The 22,119-nt window shown below is 49.8% G+C and overlaps 2 protein-coding genes across 3 annotated transcripts in view; both read right to left on the bottom strand.

Annotated features, from left to right (window-relative positions):
- Nucleotides 1-2,870: 2,870 nt before the first annotated feature.
- CATSPER3 (cation channel sperm associated 3) lies at nucleotides 2,871-19,907 on the bottom strand. Of its 2 annotated transcripts, XM_040976602.1 has the most exons (8): nucleotides 19,577-19,902; nucleotides 16,198-16,351; nucleotides 8,784-9,023; nucleotides 6,390-6,572; nucleotides 5,723-5,863; nucleotides 5,345-5,464; nucleotides 4,550-4,707; nucleotides 2,871-3,076 (listed from the first exon to the last, which is right to left on the bottom strand). In XM_040976602.1, exons 1-8 carry the CDS (start codon nucleotides 19,681-19,683, stop codon nucleotides 2,977-2,979), a joined length of 1,203 nt encoding a protein of 400 aa, XP_040832536.1. In that variant the 5' UTR covers nucleotides 19,684-19,902; the 3' UTR covers nucleotides 2,871-2,976. The 2 variants fall into 2 exon arrangements, with proteins under 2 accessions (XP_040832536.1, XP_040832544.1); XM_040976610.1 differs by lacking the exon at nucleotides 6,390-6,572 and having other exon boundaries at nucleotides 19,577-19,907.
- A 761-nt stretch (nucleotides 19,908-20,668) lies between these two features.
- Nucleotides 20,669-22,119, bottom strand: part of PCBD2 (pterin-4 alpha-carbinolamine dehydratase 2) — a 42,980-nt gene continuing 41,529 nt past the window's right edge. Inside the window, exon 6 of the mRNA XM_040972032.1 lies at nucleotides 20,669-22,076. The gene's annotated coding sequence lies outside the window, so the exon portion shown is untranslated. The remainder of the gene's footprint in view (nucleotides 22,077-22,119) is intronic.

Here is a 22,119-nt window from a genome sequence, read left to right as displayed (position 1 = left end):
GCCCCCGTCTGTGGCCAAGCCTCCACGTGGGCTGTACCAGAGCCCAGGGACAGGCGACGTCCAAGCCAAACCCCTCTGTCTGCCCAGGCTGTAATTTCCTGATTAGGCGCCACACTCACCACCCTTTCTGCACACGCTGATTGCTTCCTGCCATTCTCCATCTCAGCAGCTCCCGAGCTCCCAAGGCCAGCAGACTTCAGCACTGCGACCCAGCAGTGAGAAGGTGCCAAGAAGGTGCTAACCAGGGCCCGCCCTACCCTCCCCTTTTCCCTGCACCCCAGGAGGGCTCTGCTCAGAAGGGAATCTTGGTTGGAGCTTTTCAAGTTTAAGAAACAGCTTTGATAAGAAGGCACCAGTCTGCTGATGGGCAGGAGAGCAGAGAGCTTGGGGTGCAGCCTGCATTCAGACATCAGCTCTGCCTTTTGGTGATGGTCATGGCCAAGTGTGTTTGAGGTGGTCACCTGCCTACCTGTAAAATGAGGTACCAGCTCCTTAGACAGTTGTCATAATGTCACAGCACAGTGGTGAGGGGGAGCCACACACACGTCATGGTTTGATTCCTTTAGCTATGCAACCTGGTATCACCTCTCTGAACCTCAGTTTTACCACCTGATTAATGAGAATGACACAGATATACCCGCCCACAGGTTTCTGCCCCACTGCAACTGCATGAATTTAAATTGTCTTAAAACAGGATGGCTGGCAAGATGAAAGGCTGTTTCCATCATGGGTGAGGAGAATGGGCTGTACCTTGGGAGTCCTGGCCCTGGGGACTAGATCATAAAGGGCCTTTTCATCTTGGGCCCTGAGCTCAGGCTTCAGCTGGCTCCAGGGAGGGAAGGGTAGATGGGTGTGTGAGCAGTGGGTCTCCCATGGGCAGGACTTCAGGGTGGGAGCAGCACAGCCTGGGGTCCGGTCCGTGTCCCGAGCACTTTGGAGCGGCCTCTTCCCTCCGCCCCTCCCTCCTGAGACTTCAGTTTCACTCTGGGAACAGCCACTCAAGCTTGGTGCCGCCTTTAAACCCCCTCATAGTGTCCTGGCATAGCCTAATTTCTCCGATTCTCTATGCCAGGGACAGGGGAGAAGGTAGGTGGTTAAGACTCAGCACACAATTGACTTATTTGAGTGACAGAGAAGGACACACACACACACACATCAGAGTGGGAGTTGGGGACAGCAATCTTCCATCCATTAATTCTTTCTCCCCAAATTCCTACAAGAGCCAGGTCTGAGCCAGGCTGAAGCCAGGAGCTCCATCCAGACCTCCTCTAGGGGTACCAGGGACCCAAGCACCTAAGCCATCTCTTTTGCTTCCCCAGGTGCCTTAGCATGGAGACAGGTCGAAAGCAGAACAGCTGGGACTCGAAGCAGTGCTCTAATGCAAAATGCTAGCGTTGAATGTGATGGCATTACCTGCTGTGCCACAACATGCTAGCCGTGACAGGACCATTTTTCATATAACCTGAATAAAAACCATGGCTCCACACAGCCTAAAGCACTCAGGTGGTTCCAGTTTTAGAAGGTACCAGGCAACAATGATGAGCAATGTTAAAAGACATCTGGTCAGGGCTCGCCTGTGTTAGTTAACACCAGTGAGGATCCCATCCCTAGCCCATAGGACACTCCCCTTCTCCTGTCGGAGTCCCCACACTGGCTATCCCAGCTGCCCTTCTGGCAGGGAATCCCATGTATGGTGACTTGGTTTTGCCCAGCATTCTCCCTCTCTGTTAGAGACACAGCACCCAGCACTGTCCAGGAACAGGCCCTCCTCCCAGCTCACCAGCTGGCTCTGCACCACTACACAGAATCCAAAACAGGACCTAAGACATGACTCTGGAGGGCAGGACAAGCAGGAGTGTGGGAATGAGCGGGGCATGCTCATGCATTGACAAATCCCACTCCCCTCTCTTCCATTTCCCAGCCCCTATGACTAGGACCTGCGAGATAACTTTCTCTCCCTGGGGAGCCTGGCTGGGAACCCAGAAGCATCTTGTCCCTGGAGGGGCCCCAGGATAATATGCAGTTAAGCCCAAGGGGGACAAGGCCTAACAGGGCTGGAGGGCATAGCCAACCTATGGGTGGCCCCTCTGCCTTGGGAGGCCAGGGGCAGGGGCAGGGGAGGGCCGGAAGGGGAAGGAAGCAGCGAGGTGCAGTTTCCCAGTCCCAGCACTGGATTTCCAGGGGCTGCTAGAATTAAAAGGAGAGCTTCCATTTTTCCCACTGCTTTCCTCCTATTTTACAGGGACGATTTCCTTCTGCTGGAACCCACGAGGAGTTAAACAAGGAAAAAGAAACAAAGCAACAGTCACCTTTCCTTTCCAACAGCCTCTGCACTGGATCGTTCCCACTGGAGCTGGGAGTGACCCAGGTCCCCTGCAGCCCACTGCCACCCCCAAACCACCATGCTGGTGGGCTGGCAACAGACGAACTACTGAGTGCAGCCATGTGGGGTCCCCAGGGGCAAGGGAGGAGGGTCCTGCTTTAAACAGCCAGGCCCATTTCTGCCCCAAGCACATCAGCTGCAAGTCCCAGCCAAGCCTGTTTCAGTTGGTGAAAACCCAAATGGGGATTCCAATCTGCCCGTGTTTGTTCTGTACACGAGAAGAGCAAACCAGAACTGTGGCTTTGTCCTTGCAGTGTTGGGCCAGCCCTGGGCACATGCTGCCTCCTTCTAGTTCTCCATGCTGAAAAAGCCATCTTCTTGTACCCTGAAGATGGCTTACCTTCCCCTGTGGCACCCTTGTGGCCACCGCCTGAGGCTGCTTCATAGCACCTAGGACCCAGGCCTCTCCCCCTTCCCAGCCCATTCCCCAGTCCCTAGATCAGCTGTGTCCTTGGGAGGAGTCAGACTTCACAGTCACCTACCCAGGCCCAGTTCCCAAGGATGGCACATGTCTTCAGGGTCCGGCTAGGAAGCTGTGTTTAATCGGCTGTGGCTCAGCCCAATGATCCTCCAGGCTGGGGGGCCCACATGTGTTATTTCTTATGGGCCTTTCGTGAGGACTGCGCCATCCCAGGCTGTTCTTCAAGCATTAAGCCCAGCACGTGCACGATCTCATAGTACAGTCCCTGAAGCCTGCAAATGGAGGAAGGACATCTGAGAGTGTGACAGGTTCTATGCCACCTGGACCCCGCCCACCGCACCCCTACACATTCACAGTTACCACACCTGACCCACATGGGTCTGGAGAAAGGCAAGGTCTCAGGGCCATGGCAGGCTGGGGCCCCGTAAGTCATCTCATCTTAATGGGTCAGGTCAATTCCCAGGCCCTGAGAGGGGTACTGCATTGTAGGAGCCGGTCAGCACCTGTCGCACTTTGTGAGCCCAACGAGCTTTCTCTGATCCTCCATGTTAGTTTCTCTGTTTACCAAGAAGTGAGTTAACCAGGCCTGTCCCTTGTTCAGGGGCCTACGATGGCTCCTTAGTGCCCGTGGCCCAGTGCTGGGAGCTCATTTTCTTCCTACTTGGTCATGACAGGCCACAGTCCCCAGTCCAGTCTGAGCACAGGGTTTCATATGCATTTTTTAAAAAGATCTATTTATTTACCCATTTAAATGCTTAAGAGAAAGTTACAGATGGGGTGGGAGGACTCAGAAGGAGACATCTTTAACTTGATGGTTCACTGCCCAAATGGCCGCAGTGGCCAGGGCTGGGCCAGGCCAAAGCTAGGAACCAGGAGCCAGGGGCTTTCTTAGGTCTTCTACATGGGTGCAGGGGCTCCAACACTTGGACCATCTTCTGATACTTTCCCAGGCACATTATCAGGGAGCTGGATCAGAAGTGACGCAGCTGGGACTAGAATCACCTGTATGGGATGCCAGTGTCACAGGCAATGGCTTTACCTGTTATGCCCCAATGCCAACCACTAAGATTTATTTATTTGAAAGGCAGAGGTGAGAAAGGGGAGCAAGATTAAGAGAGAAGGCTTCCATAAGCTGGTTTACTCCCTAGATGGATCAATTGCCTGGGCTAATATAGGCTAAAACTGGGAATAAAGAAAGCCAGGAGTATGGAACTCTGTCTGGTTCTCCCTGAGTGGGTGGCAGAAGCCCGAGCACTTGGGCCATCTTCTGCTATCCTCCCAGGCACAGTGGCAGAGAGCTGGGGCTGGAAGGAGAACAGCTGTGACGCCAATGTTGCAAGCAGCAGGCTAACTTGCTGCACAACATCAGTTGCACATGAATGTTTTCACCAGACTGTTGAGCAGCCCCTTGTGTGGCAGATGGCAAAGGGGGAGGGACTCGCTGAGTCACAGAGCAAAGCAGTGGCAGATGCCAGGCAGGAGCCTCAGCTCCTGGTCTGGGCCCACACTCTTCTCTCCATCCACCAATAAGGAGTGAGCAAGAAGCAGCCTGGAGAGGCAAGGACCACCCCATCCCAGCGACCACCCCAGTGCACAAGTCAAGCCTTGCAGCCTCCAGATGGACTTGGCTATACCTGCCACCCTGCACATCACTCATCACTCCCTCATCCTCCCAGAGCCCCTCCAACACAGCCTCCATCTCATGGAAGCCCCGAGGACCAGCACGGGCCAGGGCTGGGACTGACTTGTTGATCGTGGCATCCTGGTTGTCTAGAGTGAACAGGTAGACATCAATGAAGGGCAGACTCGTGCCAAAGTCGTCCAGCACCATGGGGTCTGTGTGCCGCAGTGTCTTCTTGAAGTTTTCCACCAGCTCACTGAAGCTTTTGTAGTCCACGTTTCTCTAAGGAGGGAAGCAGGTAAGACTGAATTGAGCAGGAATGATTGCCCAGGGACCACGGGCTCAGGCTACATCTGGGTAGCTCATGACCAAGATGGTACCTGAGCCACCAGCTCAGACATGGGAATACATGCAGTTCAGCAGTCACTCACTGCTGTCCTGGACAAACCCTGGACACGGTCAGGACAGGTAAAGGACCCTACCTCAGAGAAAGGCCTGAGGAATGGGGAATGGGTAGGATAGGCCTGGCAGACCAGAGGAGGTACCCGGCACAGCTCCTGCAGTTCAGCCAGACACTCAGGGAACTGACAATGAAGAGAGGCCCTGTGTTGGGCAGGCCCAGGTTCTTGCATTCCTTGTACTGGGGTCAAAAACAGGAGAAAGCCCAGTGGGGGTGACCCCTAACAGTGCCTCAGCATTGGCATCCTCAGTGGCATGCAGACCCTGCAGGCACCATTCCCAATGCCTACGGAGGCTTAGAAACCCCAAAGCACAAGGAGTGAAGCCAGGCTGTGATAAGTCTAGGGAACAAACTGACCTCACCTAAGGCCAGCAGCTCTCCACACGGGCCCCAAAGCCAGACATTCCCTGCTCCCCGCCCATCCTCTTCTCTGCCCACCTGCATGCAGCCGTCACCCACCTGCCTGTGCATCAGCTGGCTGACCTCCTCCTGTTGTCGCTTTAGGATCACCTGCTTCTCCTCCATCAGTGTCACATGCCGCTCCAGCATCAGTTCTCGCTCAAACTTTTTGATGGAGTCCTGGAGCCACATGCCAGAGGCTGGGGCAGGCTCTAGCCAGGCTGGGGCCACAAGACTCCCTCCTGCCCCTCAGCAGCGGGGCCACCCCCCCTGGGCCTCTGTGCCCGTGAAACACTGTTATGAGGCCAGCCAGAGATACTTGCTCAGCAAGAAAAGTCAGGCTGGGCAAGGAAAGGACCCTTCTGCCACCTCCACCCCAATTTAGCAGGAAACCTCACCCACATTTGGTGAACCCCGTGCCCGCTGGGGCAGTCTCACCTCAGTGTGCATGATCATCACACCTACAAACATGCTGAGGAAGATGAAGGAGGCAAGCAGGATGAAGGTGATGGTGAACCCCCGGCTCAGTGAGAAATTCCGTTTGTCCAGCTGCTCCTGCAGGTTTGTCCAGCCATCAACCTGCTCGGGCAAGCAGAGGTCAATGTCAAGGCCAGTAAGACAGATGGGCCTCCTCTTTAATTCCTCCAGGGCACTTCCTGCCCTGCCCCAGCCTATGCGTGTGGAGGGGAGGACAGTAGAAGGGGGCGGGATCGCCAGGGAACATGCCAGCCATGGGTTTCTAATCCGGATCTTCCTGGAAAGACATTTCCTCTGGTCAGGCCCACCTCTGAAAAGAACCAACACTTTGCAGAGCCTGACGGGGTCTGAGTGGTTTGTGCCTGCCCATTCCCAGAAGGCAGGGGGCCGTGGGGCTCACCTGTGAACTAATCTCAGTGGGCTTGCCTTTGGGAACTCTATGACCCTGCACTACATGTGGCAATGCTCCAAGGGGTCATGCATGTGTAGGCAGACACTTGTCCAGGGCTGTCCACTGGAAGCCTCTCAGCTCCAGCCTGGAGTGTCCACTCACTCTCATCACCTATGTGGGTCCTTCTTAAAGCCCTGCCCCCAACCACCACCACCACCACACAACCGAATACAGTACCGTGGCCAAGCTGAAGAGGGTGAAGAACGCCACGGCCAGGTTCCCCCAGTTGCTCTGGTCGCCTTTCTCCGTAGCACCAAACAGGCAGAAGCCAAGGATGGCAAAGATGTACATGAGGACGAATAGCAGTGTGAGTACGGAGGCTACGGTGTACACAGTCTGCCCCACGGCTGTGATGAGGGTCTGTAAGGCAGGTGTGGAGGCTCAGGCCAGGATACCTGGCTCATGCAGCCCCTGAACTGGTAGCCAGTAAGTCAGGGGACATGTGGCTACATCAGTCCATGTGTGGTTGACCGTTGTCTGACATCCACCTGCCTCCTAACCAGAAGCTAGCCCTAGGAGGGGACATGGAGTAGTGCAGAGGAAGGGGCTCCCTATCCCTTCTTAGGGCCTCAGTCTTCACCTTGTGGAATAGGCATGTCTCAGCTCCACACTCCACTGCCCACTCCAACACACGCAGCCTTGGACTGCTAAGGCAGCTGCCCGTGGCGGGCATTGGCTAGTGCCTCCCACCTCCCCAGCACAGATCACAGGAGCTGAGAGGTCCAACAACTGCCTCCCTCCCAGCTGGGCAGACACAGGACATCCTTCCCAAGAGCCAGAGAGACAGACTTTCAGGAACCACTGCAGAGTGGGTTGCCCAAGTCAGGAGAGGGGCTGAGTCTGAGGCAGGTGCAGAGTCAGTTGGCCAGTGGGGGGATGTAGTAGTCCTGCTGGACCAGGCCCATAGTCTAGCACCACTCAAGGTCACAGCCAAGCATCCTGGAGAGAGCCCCCAGCCCATGCCCACTCTATAGGAGCTGGGCTTGGCTGTGGTTCTTCTGAGCAAAGCCCAGGCACAACGCCAACAGTGCAGGCCCAGGAAGAGAAAAGAGGTAATCAAAGCCCACGAGACAGCCACTAGGATGGCTCCTTCCCAGAAATCTTGGGCTTTGGAGGCACCTGGGGGCATCTGGTTTTACCTTCCCTGACTCTGGAGGAGCAAGTCCTAGTGCTCAGTTCAGCCTTCCCTGGCCTGCGGTTTGCAGGGTATTCTGAGCCAGGCAGAAAGGACAGCCCAGTGGACCTGCTGAGGAAGAGGAAGCAGAAGTGGGCAGGAAGGGGCATGGCACTCAGGCCAGCCCAGCCTCTGAAGGGCTGAATCATGGGAGCTCCATGGACCTCTGCTTTGTTGTGCAGAAAGGAACTTCCTCCTGGTGACACAGGTTTATAGGGGCCAAACGCACATCTCTGCACTTAAGCAGGGCACCATCTGGGAACCTAGGAGGGACCAGGGAGTCCATCTGGGCACCCAGACTGCCAATCCTCAAAGGCTTCTCTAGACTTCAATCAAGACAAACAGCGGGGCTGCCATCTACAGCACAGCGTCCCATATGGGCACCAGATTGAGTCCTATAGTCTCTCCACTTCCCATCCAGCTCCTTGCTAATGCACCTGGGAGAGCAGCAGAATGGGCACAAGTGCTTGGGCCTCTGCACCTATGTGGAAGACCCTGAAGAAGTTCCTGGGTCCTGGCTTTGGTCTGACCCAGGCTTGGCCATTAAAGCTATTTGGGGAGTGAACCAATAAGGTTGGAAGATCTCACCATCCCTCCCTCTGTGACTCTGCCTTTCAAACCAATAAAATAGACCTTTAATAAAGGGAGGGGCAGGTAAACTGGCACAGATATGTAATCATGCCCCCAGCAGCTTCAGCTCCGCCAGCCAGCAGCTACAAGGGTTGTGTGACTGAGACTCACCACTTTGGCCTCCCCAAGACCACAGCCACGGTAACTGGGGAGCCCTGGGGACCCTATTTGGGATCCAGGCTCAGCTTAACAACAGAAACACCATGAGATCTATGTCTCCACATCCTCTGGGGCATCCAGCCGTGCCAGCTCCTTGCCTTCACCATTCTGTTCGCATCTTGGGCATCAGTGGCATCTTCAGGGATCACCCATTGCCCTCCTCATCCCTGTGCTTCCTTATCTGCAGGAACCCTGGGGTCACTCCCTGGATGCCCAACACCTGGACAAAGAGGGCTGCCCCTGCTCCTGCCTGCTCACTCGCATACACAGACCCCTGGAAGTGGAGTGTACAGGGTCCACAGCACACAGTAAGGGACACAGGGAGAGCCCAGACACCTCTGGACTCAGGCATGCCTGTCTAACCCAGCTTTGCCACTCCACAGCTCAGTGACCTCAGACCTCCATTTCTTCATCTGAGAAATAGAGCTCATAATACTTTCCTGAAAACTGCTGAGAAGAAATGCAATGACAGCGGGCACCTGCCACCCAGCAGGGGTCCTGAACTGGGAAACGGTGGGAGAACTTCCTCTCCCCTCCAGGGAATGCTGGGCAGATGCCACCCTCCACCCCTGCCCTAGCCTTCCCTCCCACGCTGAGGCAGCACTCACCCGGATGCCCCGGCTGTAGGTGATGAGCTTGAGGATGCGCAGGGACTGTATCCCATCAGCAATGTTGAAGTAGGGGTAGTGCTTGTCCTTGACCTTTCGGAGGATGTGGGGGATGAAGATGATGATGATGATGGCCACATCCAGCAGATTGTAGCCATCCCTCCAGTAGTCGATAGGGTCCACATAGACCTTCATAGAGAACTCGGAGGCATAGATGGACACAAAGATGACCTCTGAGATCTGAGGAGGGCCAAGGGTGGGAGGGTCAGACTAAGCGGCAGGGCCTGATGGTTCTGGCTCTCTTCCTGCCTGATCGACCCAACCAGCTGTGGGAGGGCAGTGCTCCTAAGTCACCTTCCTGAGCAAGAGACTCAGACAAACCACCCAGAGAGCCCATTCCCTCCCCAGGCCTCCCCCAGCCCACAGGCCTAAGCCTGGGTTGAGGACTGACAAATGGGGCTCAGGAAAGATTAACAGACCGAAGGATCCCCCAACACACACACACACACACACACACACACACAGCGTTCACCAGCACAACGCACCAGGCAACCTGAACTCAAGGTTTCCCAACAGAAGATCCCAAGAATCTGCCAACCAACTCAAATACGCAAACTGAAGGAATACGGACGACTATCCAAAAATCAGCTTACACTTACTCTATTGACCTAATCATCTGTACTTAAAGTTACTTAACTATAGTCATCTCTTTCTGAAGAATCTTTTTCTACTTTAATACTTTATGAGCCAAACTTTTTTCAAATTCTCCTTATTTATTTATTCTTATTGGAAAAGCAGATATACAGAGAGGAAGATCTACTGTCAGTTGATTCACTCCCCAAGCGACCGTGATGGCCAGAGCTACACTGATCCGAAGCCAGGAGCCAATAGCTTCTTCCAGGTCTCCCTTGTGGGTGAAGGGTCCCAAGGCTTTTGGGCCATCCTTGACTGCTTTCCCACCACAAGCAGGGAGCTGGACGGGAAGTGGGGCCGGTGGGATTAGAACCTGCACCCATATGGGATCCTGGTGCATTCCAGGTGAGGTCTTTAGCCACTAGACTATCGTTCCGTGCCCTTAACGTGATGTTTTCAAGGTGCATTCATGCATTCTGCCAGAATGGCAGAGCTCCATTTCTTTTAGAAGCTGATACTCCATCATGCACATGTGTCCAAGTTAATTATTCCATTCATCTGGTGGGCATTTGGGATATTCGTCCCTTCTGTGTATTGTGACTAAGGCAGCCATGGACGTGGATGTACAAGTACCTAACTGTCCATTTATCATTCCTTTGGATACACATGCAGAAGCACCTGGATGATCTGGTAATTCGATATTTAAATCTTTAAGGAACCGCCAAACTGTTTTCCACAGTGGTTGTATCATTTTACATTCCCAAATAGTGCACGAGGGCTAACAGGAACACTTGCCATTTTCCATTTGTTTTCTTTTGCTTGTACTAGCCATCATAATGGGTGTAATGTAATCATACCTCATTGTGGTTTTGAAGTGCATTTCCCCAAGGACTAGTCGTGTGGACTAGCTCTTACCAGCTATCTATGATGTCTTGTCTGCAGAGCTGTCTGCTCATGTCTTCTGTCCTCTGATGACTGCTAGTCATTAACTTGTGGGAGTTCCTCATATATCCTTGATATCAATTTCTTGCCAGATATATGGCTAGCAAATTTTTTTCATTCTATTTTCTTTTCACTCTCTTGATAGTGTTTTTGGATGCACAAATGAATTTAATTTTGATGAAGTCAAATTTATCTATTTTTTGCCGTTGCCTTGTCATGCCTAAGAATCAATAACCAAATTCAAGGTCTTGGAGTCTTGCCTCTTACTTCTTCTAACTTTACTCCTATACATAGCTTGCTACTGCAGTTCTAGTTCATGTGTATATGATATACAGAGCTCCAGCTTCATCTTTTGCCTGTGGCTACCAGTCTGTCCCAACACTATTCCTGAAGAGATTATTTCCCCCATTGAATTGTCTTCACACAGTTAATTTAAAAAAAAAAAAATCTATTGAGAGGTGTTACTTAGTCCAGTGGTAAAGACACTGTCCCATCTGGGAGTGTCCAAAGTTCATGCCTGGCTCCAGCTCCCTGCTAATAATGTCAACCTGGTAGGCAAGAGTGAGGTCTCAACTCACTGGGCCCTTTTTCCTCGTGTGAAAGTCCTAGACTGACTTCCTATCTTCCAGATTTGATGCCGCCCAATCCCAGCTACCGTGGGCCTTTGGGAGAATGAGCCAGCGGATGGGAACACACTTTCTTTCAAATGTTGTTAACGAGGAAGAAATACTAAAATTGTCGCACTGACGTTTTAAAAAGAACAATTCAGTTCTATTTCCACCTTCTAATTTGAGTCTACTGGTCTATATGCCTAACTTTATGCCAGTACTATACTACCTTGATAACTATCCTTGTGGTAAGTTTTGAAGTTAATAAGTACAAGTACTTCAGCTTGTTCTGAATTTTAAATACTGTTTCTGTTGCTTGGGGTCGCTTATACATTCATACAAACTTGTGAATCTGCTTTCCATTTTTTGTAAAGAAGGGAGAGGGGTACAGAAGGAGCACAGGGGCTCTTGGGATTTTGACAGGGACTGAATGACAGTAGAGATCACTCTGGGGAGCACTGCCTTCTCAAGATTATGGCTTGAAATCCTTGGAAAAAAAAACACCAGTAGCCATGTATTCAGGCCTTACTTCAGCAATATGCTGTAGTTTTCAGTATTCACATCTTTCATTAAATTATCCCTGTGTACTGCATTCTTTTGGGATGCAATTGTAAATGGAATTTTCACAATTTCCCCTTTAGATTGTTCATTCCCAGTACATCAAAATACAACTGATGTTTCTATTGGTCCTGTATTGGTCCTCCTTGCAGCTGTGCTCAGTCTGCTTAATGGGTCTAGCAGTGTCTTTGCGTGTGAATCGGTAGAATACTTTGAGACCTTGTGCATTTAAGATCAATTTATCTGCAAACAGAAATTATCTTACTTCTTCCTTTCCAATTGGCATGCCTTTTTGTTCCCCCTCAACTAATGATTGTGGTTAGAATTTACAGGACAGCGTCAAACAGTAGCAAATGCAGGCATTTCCGTTGTGTTCCTGATTCTGTCAGTCTTCTACCTTTGAGTATGATGTCATCTGTAGGGTTTCCCCTTCTTTCATAACTGTCATTCATCAAATGAATAAACTTCCCTTCCATTCCTAGAGTTTGTTTGCTAGCATGTCTTTTAGATTCTTTTTAATCTTGGCAGGGTACTGGATTTTATCAACTGGTTTTTGTTTTGCATCAATTGAGATAATCATGTGGATTTTTCCATTTATTTTAATTGTTTGATTACTGTATTTTTAAAAGATTTTTTAAATTTTTATTGGCAAGACAGATAAGATTTATGGAAAGAAACAGACAGATCTTCTGCTAGTTCATTCCTCAATTGGCCACAACACCTGAAGCTAAACTGATCTAAAGCTAGGAGCCAGCTTCTTCCAGGCCTCCCACGTGGGTGCAGGGTCCCAAGGCTTTAGGCCCATCTCTACTGCTTTTCCAGGCCATAAGCAGGGAGCTGGATGGGCAGTGGAGCACCCAGGAGTTGAACCAGCACCTATTTGGGATCCTGATATTTGCAAGGTAAGGATTTAGCCATTGAGCCATTGCACCAGGCCCTGATTTCTGTGTTTTTATTGTTCTTGTATTTTGAGGGAAACGGTTATTTTGTTATGACAGAACATCCTTTCAAACAAACATTTATTCATTTTTATTTAAGAGGCTTTTCTGAGACGTTCCTGCCCCCAGTGGCAGGGGTGTGCCCTTCCCTGTTGGCTCAAAATGCCATCTGCACAAACCCCCTTTCTACCCTGAGAAAGTTCCAAGTTCTTCAAGTCAGAAGAGACCAAGCCAACAAAGTCTGCCCACTGTCTGTGGAACCAGCCACCAGCATCCCCACACAGGGACTGCATGCGCAGGCTCCAGCACTGCCACCATGCTGGGAAATGGGGCAAGAGTGAGCTAAACTGTTACAAAGCTCTCCTACCTCTTGTAAGTCACCTCTCCAATAAGTCAGTGTTCATCTCACTGCTGTCAATCTTCGGCTATTTCCCAAAAGTCTGATGGTCTTAAGGTGTCTCTTGATGAAAGCCCTTGGAGGGATGCAGGCTCCTGGACAGACAAAGCCATCTGTTCCTGCCATTTGCATGGATATCAATTCTTTTTCTTGTTTTTTTTTTTAAGATTTATTTTTGATGCGAAGTCAGATATACAGACAAGAGGAGACACAGAGAGGAAGATCTTCCATCCGTTAATTCACTCCCCAAGTGACCGCAACGGCTGAAGCTGAGCCAACCAGGAGCCAGGAGCCTGGAGCCTCTTCTGTTTCTCCCATGTGGATACAGGGTTCCAAGGCTTTAGGCTGTCCTCAACTGCTTTCCCAGGTCACAAGCAGGGAGTTGGATGGGAAGTGGGGCTACCAGGATTAGAACCGGCACCCTATGGGATCCCAGTGTGTGCAAGGCAAGGACTTTTGCCACTAGGCTATCACACCGGGCCCTCTTTTTCTTGCTTTTAAATTTTATTTGAAAGTCAGAGAAACCAGTAAAGAAATAGAGAAACATTTCCCATCTCTCTACTGGCTTACTCTCTACCAAATGCCCCCCAATGGCCAGTTTTGGGCCAGGCTAATGCCAAAAGCCAGGGACTCAATCCAGGTCTCCCACATGGCCGGCAGGGACCTATCTGAGTCATCATCTACTGCCTCCCAGGGTGCGTATCAGCGAGGCTCAAACTCCAGGCACTCCGACGTGCGAGGGCCCAACACTGCCCCCAGGCAGCACCCAGAGTGCCGTGCCGGACGTCCACCTCCTTGGATCTTGGAAGCAGTTTTTTCCTGGATACACAGCTCTTGATGGACAGCCCTTCCCTTTTAGCATTTTGAGTATGACAGTCCATGCCCTCGGCATCATGGTGGCCCAAGCCAACACTCCTGCTGGGGATTCTTCCTTGGCTTATCCGCGGATGCTCTCAATTCCTACCTCTCATTGTCTCTCACCAGCTTGATTATGGCGTGTCCAGGTGTGCGTTCCTGACTTTCCCCTATTTGGAGTTTGTTGATCTACTTGCACGTGCACATTAATGTCTTTGACCAAATTTAGAAAATCTCGATCCAGTATGTCTTCATTGATTTTCTCTTTCTCTTCTCTCCTCCTGAGATTCCTATCACATTCATGTTTGTCTGCTGCTAATGTTCCACAGATCTCTGTTCATTTTTATTTATTCTGTCTCAGACTGGAAATCTGAATTTTGAGACCTGTTTTCCTATTCCTCAATTCTTTCTTCTGTCAGCTTAAGTAAGCTGTTGAGGTCTTTCGGTGAATTTTTTTCATTTCAATTATTCCACTGCACTTCACTCAATTTCTATTTGTCTCTTCTAAATTGTTTCTACTTATTTATTCATATTTTCTATTTCCCTTAGTTGTTTTTAAATTATTTATTTACTTGTTGTACAGAGACACAGAGAGTATGCCAATCCATTAGCTCACTTCCCAAATGCCCACTATAGCACCAGGCAAGACCAGGGGCCTTAGCCAGACAGACGCTGGGAACTCAACTCGCGTCACCCATGTGGGAGGCAGCAACTCAAATCACCAGAGTCATCCCCACTCCTCACCAGGGTCTGCTTTAACAGGAAACAAGTCAGGAGCACGAGCCAGGTAGCAAACCCAGACTTGGTAATGTTTTACCTCTTCAGCTATATGCTCAGCCAGTTAATTCAGTAAACTGTGATTCTTTTCCTTAATTCTGTAGCTTTCAAGATAAAAAAAAAAAAACCTGGTTCCTTACCACTCTCTGTGTGTGGCTAGTTTGTTTTCTTAAAGCTTTATCTATTTGTTTGAAATATTTCCAGAGAGAGAGAGACAAAGCGAGGTCTTACATTCCCTGGTTTACTCCCCAAATGGTCATGATGGTTAGAGATAAGCCAATCCAAAACCAGGAACAGAGAACTCCACCCAGGTCTGCTGCACGAGTGCAGGGACCCACACACTGAGGCCACCTTTTTTCTGCTCTCTCAGGCTCACTAGCAGGGGGCTGGATCAGAAGTGGAGTAGCCAGAACCCAAACAGCATCCATATGGGAGCACGTAGTTGCTTTATCTGCTGCACCAAAACACTAGCCCCAGGTTTATAATGTATTTTTAATCATTATAATCTCAGAGATTATTTGGTGAATCTCAAGCTATAGTAACTATTATCTTTATTGTAATTTAAATTATCCCACTTTTGGCCAGAAGGAGCCTTTTCAAGCCATCTCCTGTACCCTTCTGACATAGTACCAGGGGGTTTCGGTTTCATTATTTAGTTGCTTACTCTACCCATTCTCTATACACCACAGAGAGAGAGAGGAGAGAGAGAGGAGAGAGAGAGAGAGAGAGAGAGCTAGCTATTTATTGTAAAAACAGAGTTAGAGAAACAAAAAGATCTTCATCTATTAGTTCACTCCCCAACAGTCCACTGCAGCTGCCAGGGCTAGGCCAGGCAGAAACCAGGAACCTAGACGTATTTAACGACCTGAGCCGCTCCCCCAGCATCCTCCCAGTGAGTTAGGTCACCACCTGCGACACGGGCATCCTTTATGGGCATGGATTCAAGTCCTGGCTGGTCCACTTTCAATACAGCTCCCTGCTGGTGCACCCAGGAAAGCAGAGTAGGATGGCCCCATGCTCGGGCTCCTAAACTCACACGGTAAGACTCATATAAACTCCTGGCTCCTGCCTTTGCTGGCCCAGCCCAGTACTGACCTTTGTGACCACTGGGAAGTGAACTAGCAGATAAAATATCTTTCTCTCACTTACTCTCTCTCTCTTCCTGTAATTCTTTCAAATAAATACATAAATCTTGAGAAAAACTTCAACTAAATGTCTCAGGGTAGGCATTTGGTACAGGAGTTAAGCCACTGTGAGATGCCCAGACCCTAACTGTGAGTGCCTACTGGGTTTCTGTCTTAGTTCTGCACCAACAAAGAAGCAAGGGAAAACTGAAATAGCCAGTTACTGCCACTTGCATAGGAGACCCTGGAGTTTCTGGCTCCTGGATTCTGCCTGCTGGTCCAGTCCCAACTGTTGCAGGCATCTGCAGCATGAACTAGTGCATGAGGAAGATGTCTGTCAGTCTCTCTTCCCCATTCTCCCCCTCTCCATCTCTTCCAATTTTTTTTATTATTATGATAATTTTAAAAAACATGCTACCACCATTGCTCCAGTCACAATCTTCCCAGATTTTAGTGTATGATTTTTTGTTTGTTTCTTTAAGTCCTAAGCATCTTTTCTTAAAAAAAAAAAATCTGGAAACAAAAGCCTTAAAAATGCAACAGGTTTGCCAACAAGACATGAGGCCTATACCTTCTGCTTACCTCAAATACTCTGAAAAGTTGATAGCGTATTTTGTAACTGGTCCACAGGACCATGAAAAAGGCATTCAGCGACACAGTGCTGATCATAATGATCTTGAAGAGTTGGCTGGTCACGATTTTCTGCACAAACGCGCGACACTGACGATCTTTCCTCCTGGCGGAAAGGTGAGGAAGAGGGGGGTTACCATGCAGCAGAGCCCCGCAGGAGGTCAGCACCAGGGTTCAGGGTCTGCTTTTCCATCCCCCATGAATACAGATTTACATACATGGCTATCCTCTATGTCAGGAGCACTGGGACTAGAGAACCTGACCATCCACCCCGTCAAGGTGCCATGGACAACTCTGCACTGGTCAAAGGAGGTGGTCATGGGTGACCGCAGCAGACTGGCAGGTGGTACAGGTGACATGTGTGATTACATTTGCTTCCATTTGTCCCAACTGCAAAGAGCATTACGGATGGACCCCACATTTCACAGCAGAATTTTGGTGAGGTTATTTGCTATACACATAGATATTATGTACTCACAATATAAATCTGTTTAGCTATTTCTAGGCTATGTAATTATTCTGCAAGTTTTCTCAACTTGTCATAATTTTCAAAACAGAAAATGCTCACAAAAGTGGATCATGCAGTTAACACTTGTATTGTTCAAGGATAAGCATACTTTTTTTAAAAGATTTATTTATTTTCATTGAAAAGTCAGATCTACAAAGAGGAAGGAAAATGTTCCATCTGCTGATTCGCTCCAAGTGGCCACAACAGCTGGAGCTGAGCTTATCTGAAGCCAAGAGCCTGGAGCTGCTTCCAGGTCTTCCAGACTTTGGGCCCATACTCGACTAGCTTTCCCAAGTGACAAGCAGGGAGCTGAATGAGAAAGGGGGCCATGGGACACGGGCCAGCACCCACGTGGGATCTCAGCACATGCAAGGCGAGGACTTTAGGCCTGAGCATACTTATAAACCTACAATGAAACATGGATCAGCACAGGGCTGACGTGGTAGTATAGCCAGATAGACCTCCACCTGTGGTGCCAACATCCCCATATGGGCACCAGTTAGCATTCCAGCAGCTCCACTTCTGATTCAGCTCACTGCTTGTGACCTGGGAAAGCATCAGAGAACAGATCGAGCCTTGTGGACACTATACCTAATGTGGGAGACCCTGAAGAAGTTCCTGGTTCCTAACTTCAGAATAGCCCAGCACTGGCTACAGCAGCCATTTGATAAAGGAACCAGTGGTTGGAAGATCTGTTTCTCCCTTGCTTGCAAGTAAAATAAATAATTTTTAAAAATAAAACAAAAAAGAAAAGAAAGAAACAGGGATCAGCATGGCCAGTGCTGTGATGTAGCAAAATAATCCTCTGCCCTGTGCCACTCACAGGGGTGCCAGCTGCTCCATCTCTGATGCAGGTCCCTGTTCATGTGCCTGGAAAGGCAGTGGAAGTTGGCCCAAGTTCTTGGACTCCCGCACCCACATGGGAGAACCCGACGAAGCTCCTGGCTCCTGGTTTTAGATTGACCCACTCTGGTTTTGGCTCCAGCTCTAGCCATTGCAACCATTTGGAGAATGAACCAGTGGATGGAAAATCTTTCTCTGCCTGTAACTCAAGAAAATAAACCTCTTATTTTAAAAAGAAAAGTGAATGAGTGGCCACTGGAATAGATGCACAGTCAACATCGACCCTCTGCGCTCTCGTGATGCAGTCCCATCTTGCTGTACCTCTGGAGGGGAAGGAAAAGACAGCCACCACTCCTCAAGCAAAATGCAGCAGCCGGGCCCAGCGCGGTGGCGCAAGTGGTTAAAGTCCTCGCCTTGCACGCCCGGGATCCCATATGGGCGCCGGTTCTAATCCCGGCAGCCCCACTTCCCTTCCAGCTCCCTGCCTGTGGCCTGGGAAAGCAGTCGAGGACGGCCCAAAGCTTTGGGACCCTGCACCCGCGTGGGAGACCCGGAAGAGGCTCCTGGCTTCGGATCGGCATAGCATCGGCCCGTTGCGCTCACTTGGGGAGTGAATCATCGGACGGAAGATCTTCCTCTCTGTCTCTCCTCTCTGTATATCCGCCTTTCCAATGAAAAAATAATAAAAATAAATCTTAAAAAAAAAAAAAATGCAGCAGCCTCCACATGTACTTGGTCAACAAAACCTCACTGAGTGGCTACTGCGCCCTGGGTGGTGCTAGCACTGGGAACACGCTGTGAGCTAGATCAAATGCTGTCCAATCAGGAGGAAAAGCTGATCCCAAATGATCACTCACACAAAAGCTTACGAGCCAATGATTGAGAGAGAGAAGCCACACAATCAATTCAATGAAGAAACACAAATTGTTGATAAACATCCCCCAAACACACAAGTGTATTAATCTGGGGACAGGCAAACCAATTTGTCATTCTGGCCATGGTCCCTCTTAGCATGGGGCAGCTCTCATCGGGTAACGGAACAGCAGGAGAATCCCTCACAGCCTCTCCCTCCTTGAGAGCACCCAACCCACAATGCAGGGAAGATGGCCAGAGAGAGGAACCCCATAACCACCAGCAGGAGCTTGAAAAACCACATGAATGTCTAACAGAAGGAACTGCCTAAGTAAACCGTGGCATGTCCAGGTCCTAAAACACAGAAAATAATATCTTCCTGTACATTATTCCATCACTTAGCTTATGACCCACCAGCGAGGAAAACACAGAACAAAACACGAGATTCTCTGCTCAGGGGCAAAGCCAGGTAAGCCTCCACTGGCGAAACCAGCATTCCGTCTGGGTGTTGGTGAGTCCCGGCTGCTTCTGACCCAGCTCCCTGCTACCCTCATGGGAGACCCAGAGGAAGCTCCCGGTTCCAACCAGCACGGTGATGACCACTGCAGCCATTTGCAGAGTGAACCAGTGAATGATTTCTCCCGCTGTAACTCTCTCAAATAAATAAATGGAGTTTTTTTTTTTTAATTCTGTTGAAAATCATCCTGTCTATGCAAAAATGGAAAGAAAAATCAGCAGAAAATAGGCCAGAATGTCACCATGCCCACCTACAGCTGGCCAATTTACAGATGATCCTTTTTCTGATTTTTATCTATCCCTGCCTTGCCATTTTTCGTGGGGTATGTGTTATTTTTCCCAATACATTTAACAAATGAATATAATCTCACTGCAATAAAATCTAAAACATATATTTATAAGCCAAAAAGACAAAATATGTAGTCTTCATGATCTGAGGTCTATTAACAACAAAATTACTCTTAAATCTTCAAACACAGTAACCAACAGAGAAGGACAAGATTGAACCAAACCAGGTAACAGCGGTCAGAGACCGGTGGGCAGACGGCACGGACAGGAGCCGAGACTGCCACAGGCACGTTTCTTTGTAAGCGAGAAAACAGAAATATTTACTTATATTTCTTGAACTGTGCATAAAGCGCCACTGATGCAGTGTCCAACAGCGAGCTGGGAACAACTCGCAACTGAGAGCTATCGAGCTGCTGAGAGACTCGCACCATTTTCCCAGCTGTCTGGGTCTGTTTGTTTTTATCTCCCAGGAGAAACTCTGCTTAGAGGTTCCCTGTGTGACTGGGTTCCGAGACGCAGTGCACAGGAACCTGGGATGGGAATCCTGGCTTTATGAGGTCACTCCCAGCCATTCCAGGAGGTGACTGGCCTGCCTCTCCTCCAAAGAGAGCAGATGCAACACTCCATGTTGGCCCTGCACTGCACAACCGGGGAGATGGCAGGGAAACTCATGAGGCGCCACTGAAACAGCATTAAGGCAGGGCGTAAAGGATGGAGACCCTTTGGCATAAGAGCAACAAGGAGACTTCATTCACGTAATTAAGGTCAGCACTGTGGCATTGTGGGGTTAAGCCACTGCCTTCAATGCGAGCAACCCATATGGATGAGAGTTCAAGTCCGAGCTGCTCTACTTCCAATCCAGCTCCTTGCTAATGCACCTGGGAAAGAAGAGGATAGCTTAAAGCCTTGTGCCCCTGTACCCGCATGAAACACCTGGAAGAAACTCCTGGCTCTTGCTTTTGACCTGATCCAGCCTTGGTCAGTGCAACCATTTGGGAAGTGAACCAGCAGGTAGATCTCGATCTCTCGATATCTCTCTCTCTCACTCCTTCAAAAATAAAATAAATCTTTCAGGGTCCGGCACAGTAGCCTAGCGACTGAAGTCCCCACCTTGCATGTGCTGGCATCCCATATGAACATCGGTTCATACCTGGCCAGCTCCACTTTGCATCCAGCTCCCTGCTTTCCCTGAGAAAGTAGTCGAGGATGGCCCAAAACCTTGGGAACCTGCACTCGCATGGCTCCTGACTTCAGATCAGCTCAGCTGGGTGTTGTGGCCACTTGGGGAGTGAACCAGTGGACAGAAAGATCTTCCTGTCTCTCTTTCTCTCTGTAAACCTTTCACAATAAAAAAAAAACTTTAAATAAGTAAATCTTTAAAATAGTTTAAATAAAATTATAAAACTTATAAATTTTATTAATCCTTTGTTGTGCTTTTGTTATTTTCTCACTTTCCTCCTAACATGGATTTCAAGGCAAATCAGGAGAGACAGGGTTGGGCAGCCCAGAGCTGACCTGGTTGATGTCCTGCATACCCACATGCTTGGGCTATGAGGGGTAGGCAGCCACTCCAGGTCCCCCTGTTCCTTGTATTCTACAAGACCACTCCTCATAGGAGGACACCCTGGCAGGCAACTCAGGATGCACTGAGTGGGGACAGAACATCGGATGTATCTGTCTTCCCCATTTCATCAACAGCAAAGCTCTCAGAACCACTTTAACACCCCAGGACTCACAGCAGCCACATCCTCCCACTCCGCTCTGTCCCTCAGAGAGTAGCTTTGACTCTTGCTGCCACCTCTGCTCTCACAGCACCTGCTGTTTTGGAACCTCCTGCCCATGTCCCCAAGGCAGCCTCCCACCACAGCTGCCCCAAAAGAGCCTTGAACCAGTTCTCCACCTCAAGCCGCACCTGGCCCATGCCTGGAGCACACAGAAGGTCCTGAATGATGGTGTGTTGTGCAGACTCACACATGGCATCGTGGCTGTGCCTGGAGGCGTGACATCCCTGGGAAGCCCAGCTGCACACATCTGGAATTGCCTACTTTCAATGCCAAAACACACTTTCAGGGAGAAACAGACAGTAAGAAACCTAGGGCATTATTCTATGATGATGGCAGGCTGAAGGAGGACCACCACAGAAGTCCCTGACCAAGACGTGCCTTCTAAGGACGAACTCCAGCCGGGTGAGTGGACAGGAACCAGGTGTTGGCCAATCCAGGGTCGACTGGAATCATCTGTCTCTTCTGGTGACAGTGAACAACACAGGAAGCCCGAAAGAGACACCAAAAGGGCTACATCTCCTGTCCTTGCAGCAGAAGCAACCACTCTACCTGCACAGACCAGAGAGACAGCAGGCAGCAGGTATGGTGTGTGGTGGTCTTGTGGCCAGGCACTTCTTCACCAGTCCCACGTCACTGGTATGGAGAGTGGAGCTTCTGCATTACAGCCAAACCCTGGCATGGTTCTTGAGGGCTCACAGGAAATTGTACAACAGAGAGTTTCAGAGTTCAGATGCATTTTGGAATGCTGCAGAACACCACACACCCAGAGGCTCCATCATAACACCAGTAGTCCAAACGTTCAGCACTGCTGGAGGTCAGATTGTGTCAAATATGGCACACATGCTGTTGCTTTCTAACTGTGAAGAACCATGCTTTATTTCCTATATCCCACCAATGCCAGAAAGCCACCAAGATTTCAGAACGTGTGCTAACTTTACTACGCAAAGGAAGCTGCCCAACGCAGACCATCTGTCACAGGGGGAGGTCATGTAGAGAGGCCTCAGTGGTGTGTGCTTCATTCTTCTCTGTCCTGCCGATCACTATGGAAGAAAATGGAGAAAGGCTGCTTCCCACCCCACCCCG

The sequence above is a fragment of the Ochotona curzoniae genome, unplaced genomic scaffold (genome assembly GCF_017591425.1).
Source record: "Ochotona curzoniae isolate NIBS_2020 unplaced genomic scaffold, NIBS_Ocur_1.0 contig_1, whole genome shotgun sequence".
Taxonomy (NCBI): Eukaryota; Metazoa; Chordata; class Mammalia; order Lagomorpha; family Ochotonidae; genus Ochotona; species Ochotona curzoniae.
This window is presented reverse-complemented; position numbering and strand designations above follow the sequence as displayed.